The 9,098-nt window shown below is 36.9% G+C and overlaps 1 protein-coding gene and 1 long non-coding RNA gene across 2 annotated transcripts in view; one reads left to right on the forward strand and one right to left on the reverse strand.

Moving 5' to 3' along the window:
- The window catches only part of Deup1 (deuterosome assembly protein 1), a 115,588-nt gene that overhangs the window by 63,766 nt on the left and 42,724 nt on the right, over positions 1-9,098 (forward strand). The window contains exon 8 of the mRNA XM_004644765.2: positions 6,834-6,979. Coding sequence (XP_004644822.1) covers positions 6,834-6,979 — 146 coding nt within the window. The remainder of the gene's footprint in view (positions 1-6,833; positions 6,980-9,098) is intronic.
- LOC111813652 overlaps positions 2,448-9,098 on the reverse strand; it is a 23,150-nt gene continuing 16,499 nt past the window's right edge. The window contains exon 3 of the long non-coding RNA XR_002818846.1: positions 2,448-2,492. This is a non-coding gene — a long non-coding RNA (uncharacterized LOC111813652). The remainder of the gene's footprint in view (positions 2,493-9,098) is intronic.

Raw genomic sequence — 9,098 nt, forward strand, 5'->3', positions numbered from 1 at the left:
ACAGAGACAGAGACAGAGAGATTGAGCTTTTTTTCCCTTAGTACGTGTTTGCAGAACATGATGATTACAGAAGCATTCCGTGGCATTTCTAAGAAACCTACATATCCCCATCTCAGAATCCAGCTTTGTTTGAGGAGGGAAGTATTATTCTAATACAAATTAGAATACAAAATATGCATAAACAAATAAACCTACTTAAACTAAAAACATTACAATACTGAAGAAGCCAGAAATTTCCTAAAAATAGAAAATGTAGTAGTGGCATTTTCTCTAGCTCTATGATAATCTTAAAGAGATTAGCTCGTATTCTGTTCTAGAAGGCCAGGGGCTCCAAGGGCTTAGCTTGCCATTGAGCCTGCCCTGCCCTGGTTGAGCTGCTTCCCCGACTGCCGGTTCCAGTGGAGTTATCTCTGCCTTAATGCCTGCTCTGTGTTCATTTCCCTGGATATGGGACAGTTGGTCGTGCCTTTTAAGGATGATTTAAACTTGCATCCTAGGGGTCAGGGAGATGGCCCTGTAGAACAAGCACTTGCCTGGCAAGCACAAGGGCCTGAGTTCAATCCCTGGTTCTGCCAAATAAATAAATAAATTAATTAATAAAATAAAATAAATAAACTTGCATCCTACACCTGTGTTTGTAGTGCTGTAGATTGTGCCAGGATCACATTTAATGAATGAGATTATTTTTCTAGGTACTGAGCAAATATTCTTCTGTGGGGCTTCAATTTGTCTGGTATGGATTAAGTAATACTTTGCTTTGTCCCTTTTTGAGGATTCTGGCTCTGGGCCCTAAATATCTGTTCACTGCGCAGGCCTATCTGTTCAGCATGGAAACCATAATACTTTATTATAATCATTTAGCAAAGATTAACCTAGAATTAACCTGGCATTGTGTGTGTGTGTGTGTGTGTGTGTGTGTGTGTGTGTGCCAGTCTAGCTATCAAATCTGCAGGCAACCTGTGAAGTTGGAGGTGGAACAGCAAGTGAGAGAACATGAACCAGCTGCTGGCCCAAGTCACCCAGCCCTTATTGATACCTGTTCATTGATTTGTGCCTCGTGACTCAAGTCCAGTAGGATCCGACTTGTCACCCACCCCACTACCAAAGATTTCTAAAAAAATTTCAGGGCCTACATGTACACCAGAGAAGGCGCCTTGAATCACCCAAGCTAAGGAAGGGCCATGCTGCCCATTTTGAGTTTTCCTTATGTATCCTTGTTTCAGTGTACCTAATAACTTATTAATGTTTCTGAATATAAACTAACAAACAGGTCACAGCTAGTTTATAGGAGTCGATATAATCATGAACTAAAGTGATACTTATACTAAAGGTTGCAAAACAACAGTATTATTTGTCTGTCTTTTGGGTTTTGGGGTTCTTTATATAGGTTCTCACTGTGCAGGCTGGCGTGGTGCTCACTTTTGTAGGCCCCAGGCTGGTCTCCAGCTCCGAGATCCTCCTGGCTCAACCTCCCAAGTGCTGGCATTACAGGCCTGCGCCACCACACCCGGTTCCTATTTGTCTAACTGTTGATTTTCTTAAATTGATGGCTCTCTGCTGGAATGATTTTGCCTCCATAGTGACATTTGTCTGTGACTGGACGTACCCTTGATTGTCACAAGAAGGTGGCGGGAGCTACCAACATCTAGTGAGTGGAAGCCGGAGATGGCGGGAAAGATCTGACAATGCCCAGAGCACCCCATACGAAGAAGTTCTGAGCTCAAATGTCAGTAGTGCTGAGATTGAGAAATCTTTCTTTTAGTTTTTAAAATACATTATTTTTAAAAATTATTTTTGTTATATTCTTTACCAGTAATTCTAAAACAATAACGGTGGTGTTTTCTATACATAATAATAAAATTTAATGTGACTGAAATTTACACTGATTAATATGAGGGAGCTTACAAAAATTGTATTCTTACAAAATTTTGGTCTTGGATCTAGGAACACTGCTCAATTTAAATTAAAACAAAGAATCTTCATTTTATATTTTTTAAAAGAATTACATATACTAAGAGCAAACCCAATTAATCTGGAGTGCATTTCACACAAAAATAACATCCTAAGGAAAAGATTTTTGAAAACTAATTTGATTTTTAAAACATCAAGATTCCTAAAAGATAATATTTCTACACCTAAGAAAATATTAAGTGTACTTTATCTGCTTGGAAACAAGACTAAAATCTTATTTTTTTTAGCCCTTTCCCTCTTTTATTTCCAAATTTTACACATATTTTATCCTTTTGCTTTAGAAAATACTAAGTAAAAAAATCAATATATTATATTAGTTAATTAATTTGAAGACTTAAAAATCATTTCTCCTCTCAAATTATTGGGCAGATTTTTAACTAAACAGATGGGTTTTAAGCTTTATAAAATTTATATTTCACCGTGTGATAGAGATAAATAATATGTATTATAATCAGAATATGAAGTTAGAAACTTATCTTCTCCTTTTCAAAAAGCTATTGTATGACAGAATATTCCGCAGCCTGCAAACAGATGCAAAAGACAACCATTTCAATTTGAATTACTGTCATTTATTACATATAAAATTCTCTTTAGCTTGCAACACACTTTAATGCCAGATGCATCTGAGTTTTCATATGAATCACATTTTCTCATTCATCTTTCTACGACCTTGAAATGTGTCCATACACATGTTCATGCCACTGCATATATTTATATACCACGCTACACCACACTCATATTTTTAATGTACAGTATTTCGCATTAGAGATCAATGACAAAAATAAATTGTTCTTCATTTTTCAAATTTCTGTGCCAGAAAAGTTAACTGCTTTCTCTGAGCTCATTGAAGATAGAGCAGCAATATCCAAGAAACACAGTATGTAAGCTATTAATGTAATTTAGATTTTTCTAATAGCTTCATTACGAGAATCAAAGAGAAATGAGCGTAGTGTAATACCAGTATATATGGGTATACACCCATAATACTTCAACACACAATTGATACATAAAAATGTATTCAAATATTTCATACTTGTTCTATACTCAGTTTTCAAAATCTGATATATACTTTGCACCTAAAAATATATCTAAATTTGGATCGAACTATTCATTGGAAATACCTGACCAATAGTTAGATTTTAGAAGTTTGCGCTCAACATTTACCTTAAGTCAGTCTAAACAAATGTAAACAGAGAGCAAATTGGTCAAGCAATGGCTGTGACTGATCCACATGGCTGACACTGACAAAGGATCTACAAAGTGCGGTACAGGGTTTCGGGATAAGTCCTGAGGGGACTTGACTGACCTTGTCAGATACGAAAGTTACATTTCTTGATATGTAGGTATTGCTTTATCTTGGTCTTACCCATCCAGCAGAAAAGTGTAGAAATGAGGCATGAGAAGTAAAGCCATTTTAATATGCTGAGCTGTGGAAGGCTCAAGTCAATAGATTCGGACATTGCCAGTCCTGTAGATAACGCACTGCTATTTGGACTTCTGGACTATATTGGAACATTTTGCTGAATTCATGCACCTGCAATATTTGGGTGGCAGTGGAATACCCATCTCTGACAAAACTGAACATAAAAAGGAGATATAAATGAAGGACAATTTTGTGTCTGTATATACAAAATTGTTAGGATAGATATATAGCCACTTTCTTGTAAATCAATAAGAAAGATTTATACTAATAATAATGTTTGGACAGGATATCACATCAGCATGTTGAGCTATGAATGACTACTACAAAGACAACAATATGCAATGTATTAATTGTTGTAACTCTCCTACCAACCTGTTTGGAAACTGTCTCATTGCAATTTTTTCTCAATAAAATAAATAAATAAATAAATAAATAAATAAGCAAATGTAAAAGCACTTGAATAACCAAGTCAGGCACCCAAGAGCCCTTCCCCTTCTTTCTGACACATCCACAAGTAGCTAACTGGCTGGCATGCAGTCACGCCAGCTTCAAACTATGTATCAGCTTTAAAATTCATTCATTCTTTGCCCAACTAGCATTATTAATACTGAGTTTAAAGTCAAAAACTATTTTAAATTTATCAATAGCAATGAATCCTTGGTGTTTTCATCCTTTTGCAGGCAATGTACAGATGCTGTCAATTATAATTAAAATATTTTACATATCCATTCACCTGTAAATCTGTATTATTTTGTATTATGACATCTAAATTTTATTTATTTTTTGATTTACCTTATTGAGAAACAAATATCTTTTTTTTCTTTTCAAAGTTTTATTGATAAACATAAAGCAATGAGACAGTTTCAAATCAAATCGAAAGTACAGTTTCAACAAATAATACACTGCATATATTCTTCTTAATGGTTAATTGCTGTACAACATGCAGACTGTGATCCTACTTACAAACACCATTAGAACAAATCATTCTATTCATTAAGAGAATGCAACTATATACCTATCCCAACCACTTTGAATACACAGATACAAAATGGACATTCATAGTTATATCCCAATTTTTTTAAGTTCCGTTGTTGAATATTATAGGTGTGTAAACTCAGCAAAATATTCTAAAAGTGAGAAACAAATATCAATGAGACAGTTTCAAAACAGATTAGTAAGACAGTTATAATAATTAATACATTGCATATTGTTATCTTCATAGTAGTTATTCATAGTACAAGATGCAGACATGATATCCTGTCCAAACACTATTAGTACAAATCTTTCTTCTCATTGAGTTAAGAGAAAATATCTGTATATCTATCCTATTTTGTATATACAAATATCTACATCTATATATAGAGATATATATATATATATATAGATATGTATATTTTACTACAAAATGGTCCTTCATTTATATCCCCTTTTTTGTTTAGTTTTGTCAGAGATGGATATTCTATTGCCATTTAAATATTGTAGGTATATGAATTCAGCAACCACACTGAAGATAGCTGTGTGTAATACTAAGGTCCTGCGTGGAATGCCTGTCATTCTGGTCTTCTAAATATGTAATGCTTCTAATGTCAATTACTGCTATACTGTCTCTCAAGTAAATGTTTATTTAAATTTTTATTTTAGCGAAGGGTCTACAGGGTGCTCAGAGTCTCACTGCTGAATCGGACTCGTAGCGGTCCGCCTGTTTACAGCCTCCCAAGAGCTGGGATTACAGGCATGTGCCTCCATGCCCAGTCTCAATTGCCCTCTTAGTGCGCTTGGGGGGCAGGGCTGGTACAGCAGGCCTGGGGATCGAACCCCTGGCCCCTGCGCCTGCTTGCAAGAGATTTAATCTGCTGGGCTATTAAGGACTTTTTTTTGGGGGGGTGCTGGCTGGCTCAGGTTAGTGGTATGGCATGTGGAGCTGGGGATTGAACTATGGTTTGCCTGATATTTTCTTCCCCCTGCCACTGAAAATTGAACCCAGAGCCATCACACCAAGCTACATCTCCAACAGGGTCCAAGTTGCTAAACTGTCCAGACTGACCTCAAACTTGTGATCCTCCTGCCTCAGCCTCCCACAGTACTTGGATTATAGGCATGTGCCACCAAGCCTGGCTTGAGCATCATTCTTAATAGGAAAAATGTAGAATACCCCAAATATCCATAAACTGATAAACAACATGTGATATGCTCCTATACTTAGATGAAATATTACTCAGCTATAAGCAGGAATAAACTGATACGAACCTTGCAAACATTACACAAAATAAAACCAGTCACAAATGCCACATATGGTATGTATTTTCCCAGAGAGCAGCCGAATGCAGCTGCACTGGTCCATAAATGGTCCGTAAGTGCTTAGCAGGCCTGCTGTCTCCGGTTGACGGTGGCCGAAAGCCGTCACATGCCTCCTTCACTCTCCCGTCACTCCCACACCTGATGCCCTCCCCTCAACAGCACACGATGCTACCTTTTACTTCACAAAGAAAACAGAAGCAGCCCTCTGTTCTCTTCGTGTCCAAACGCCTAGCCCTGCCAGTTGCATCTTGCTTCTTTTCCTTCCTGGTGGAAGAAGAGGGACCTTTCCGTTCTTCTGCCCTTGCACGGGGAGCTCATTCCACCCGCCTCATCAGGCACTGGCCACCTCTGCTATCACTCCTTCTCTTTCCTAATCAGATCCTTCCCAGCAGTTTTACTCTTGTTTTTTTTTTTTTTTTTTTTTTTTTTTTTTTATTTAAGATAGCGTCTCCTTTTGTAGCTCAGCCTGGTCCTAAATTCTCTGTGTGGCCCAGTCTGGCCTTGAACTCGCAGGATCCTCCTGCCTCGGCCACCTGATTGCTGAGATCACCGGAGCGCACCACCGGCCCGGCCCAGAAGCTGCTGAACCTGTTCAAGCCTTTCCTTTTAGCAATGCACAGCACCATACCTGCAGGATTTGTGGCGTTTCTAGCTACTCACTAAAGTATGACTGCCATTAGGCGAGAATGGAATTGTGCTTGATAATTTATCGTTGGCCAGCTTTGCCATTAGATTCTCATTTAATTGTTGTCTTTTTAATTAGGAAGTATTGACATTAAATCAAATTTTATGCATGATACTTCCCTTGAACTTTCATATTTCGGTCAAATTTAAATGCAGCGTGATCCTATGTGATTTCGTTCCTCTTTCTCAGTGGACAGTAAGTTCACTAACAGCTCTTGTGAATGTGTCCCCAAACTACACAAGAAGAGATCAGTAAATATCTGTTAAATAAATGAATCAATGGATACAGTTCTGTTAAATAAATGAATCAATGGATACAGTTCTATAGGGTGGAGCAAGAAAAGGATTAAACTTTTGTTTAAAAACAGGCTGATGTTGTAGGTGCTAAATATTTTCAAATCTGCTGCACATCGTGATGTTGAAAACGAGCGGTGACATTCTCTGACGTCTCACTTAGGCCATGCAGGCAGGACTCCTGGAAGTGAAAAACGAGCTCCAGTCCCGTGACGATCTCTTGAGAATTATAGAAATGGAGCGGCTGCAGTTACACCAGGAATTATTAAAAACAGGAGAGTGCCAGAATTCTCAAGAAAATAAAAGACGGTATGGCCTTTGGTTTTGAGAGTCTGAAGCTATTCAGAGCATATTTATAGATTTCAAGAGTTGAAACAAGAATAAAAGGTTTATTTCTAATTAGTAGGTTGTTAATCGATATATAAAATTAAATACTAAGATGAGATTATTACTTTATCTCAAAATCGATCTTTACCTAGAAAATTGTATCCTGATTTATAGATGCTTTGTCACAATGAGTCAGAAATGTTTTTAGGACTTTTATTCTTCATGCTACTGTAAAAACAATAGCATACGCTGATATTTAATTATATATGTGGAGATAAGTAAGATTTATTCTGTATTTATCAAATGCTTTCGTTTTGGTTGCCTAAAAGCTATGTGGCTTTCCCTTACCTCCACACTTGTCATCCTGTTAGTTCCAAGAAAGGTCCTTTTCAAAACAAATTATTTCTCTCATTAAAAACAGACAGATACTGCATACCCCATAGTCACAAACAAGATGGGGTTGCTGTGGATTATTAACTGTTTATACTTGTAAATAGACTATTGAGTGCTTTAGCAGCTAATTGATGTAAGACTGTCTTAGAATCACAAGCCAGGGCCAGGGAGACAGCTCAGTGGCATAGCACCTGCCTGGCATGCGCAAGGTCCCCAGTTCAATCCCCGGTAGTGCAAGAAAAAAAAAAAAAAATCACAAAACTAATATCAAGTCAGTGACAGGATCTTAAAATTTAGTAGTGAAATAGTGACAGATACTTTATTGAAAGATAATTATTGTTTTAAAGGCAATTATTCCTTCAAAGTTGCAGGACATGCTCTTGCTTTTAGATTTGTCCTCCACAACAAATGGTAAATTAAGATCCCCAAAATGATCTATCACGTGTCTCGCCAAGGACATCAGGGTACTTGTTAGTGAGTCACCATTACTGAATGCTCCCACTGATGATTAATAAATGTATTCAGTATTCAGTATTCTTTGTGTGAAGTTATTTTTCACCAATTCACCATTGAATTACGTATGTGTAAGGTGCTGCTCCTGTATGGTGAATCGGTGAAAAATAACTTCACACAAAGAAACTAATGTAAATGCCTTAAAACATGAGATGTCTTGTGGAAAAGCACACGTTCAGCCTGTAGCCTTCTCGGGCTTGGTGAAGGGTGTGATGGACACTTTCTCTGGCATTCTTTAATAGCAAGTGCTGAATTCCAGCTATCCCGCCCTCCCTTCGGTATATGAGTTCATCCTGAGTCTTGTATTTATTCACACAGCTAGCCAACTGAAACTCTGCTCCACCTGCTTGCTATCACCTATGTACGTGGTATTTCTTTGGTCTCTGTATCTTTCTTATTTAGAAGAATCCCTCAGTTCTAGTATTCTGAGATTGCATAAAATGTTACATGCTTAACCTTTCATTCTGCATTGTGTTTAGAGTTCTCAGCCTTCCCCTTGGCTACCGCAAGTTCAGATTCTTTTAGTTTGGTCTCAGATGAGTGCTGTTCCATCTGCTTTGTCGTTTTGGTTTCTTTTACTTGGACTTCCATTTCTTCTTATGATTGTACTGCATGCAGTCAAGACTGCTGAAAGCAGATGCACGGTGTCTTGTAGAAGTAGTGTAGCAATGTTTCTATTCATTTTCAGAACTTTTCTCAATAACTCAAATTGTATTAGCTTTTTCTTTTATTAGTTGTAGAAGGACATTAAGCTGATGTGTTTCTGCATTATTAAAAATAACACCAGTATTTTCCTTATATGACAAATAATGATTCCTTTATGTGTTCATTTAACATTTTATGTTATCATGATTATTATTTTCTTACCATCTATCCATATTTGGAGTTTAACCTTTTTTTTATTAATCCACCAAACTTCGCAAGTTTGTCATGAGATTTTTAGCATTCAGCATTTTACTCCCCGAAACTGCTTAGAACAATTGAGAAATAAGGAATTTCACTTTTCACCTTTTCAATTCATTGCCAATTAGAAAGATTTAAGGTTAATTCTGAAATGAGCATTTTCCATTTTATCCAGTATTCTCCCAATTTTTACTTTAGAACAAAAATAAATAGGTAAGATAGAAATGCTTACAATATTAAGTGGAAAATGAAAAGAGATGGAAAATGTACACAGGTATTTTCACTATACAGG

This window comes from Octodon degus, unplaced genomic scaffold (genome assembly GCF_000260255.1).
Source record: "Octodon degus isolate 3935 unplaced genomic scaffold, OctDeg1.0 scaffold00209, whole genome shotgun sequence".
In the NCBI taxonomy this organism is placed as follows: Eukaryota; Metazoa; Chordata; class Mammalia; order Rodentia; family Octodontidae; genus Octodon; species Octodon degus.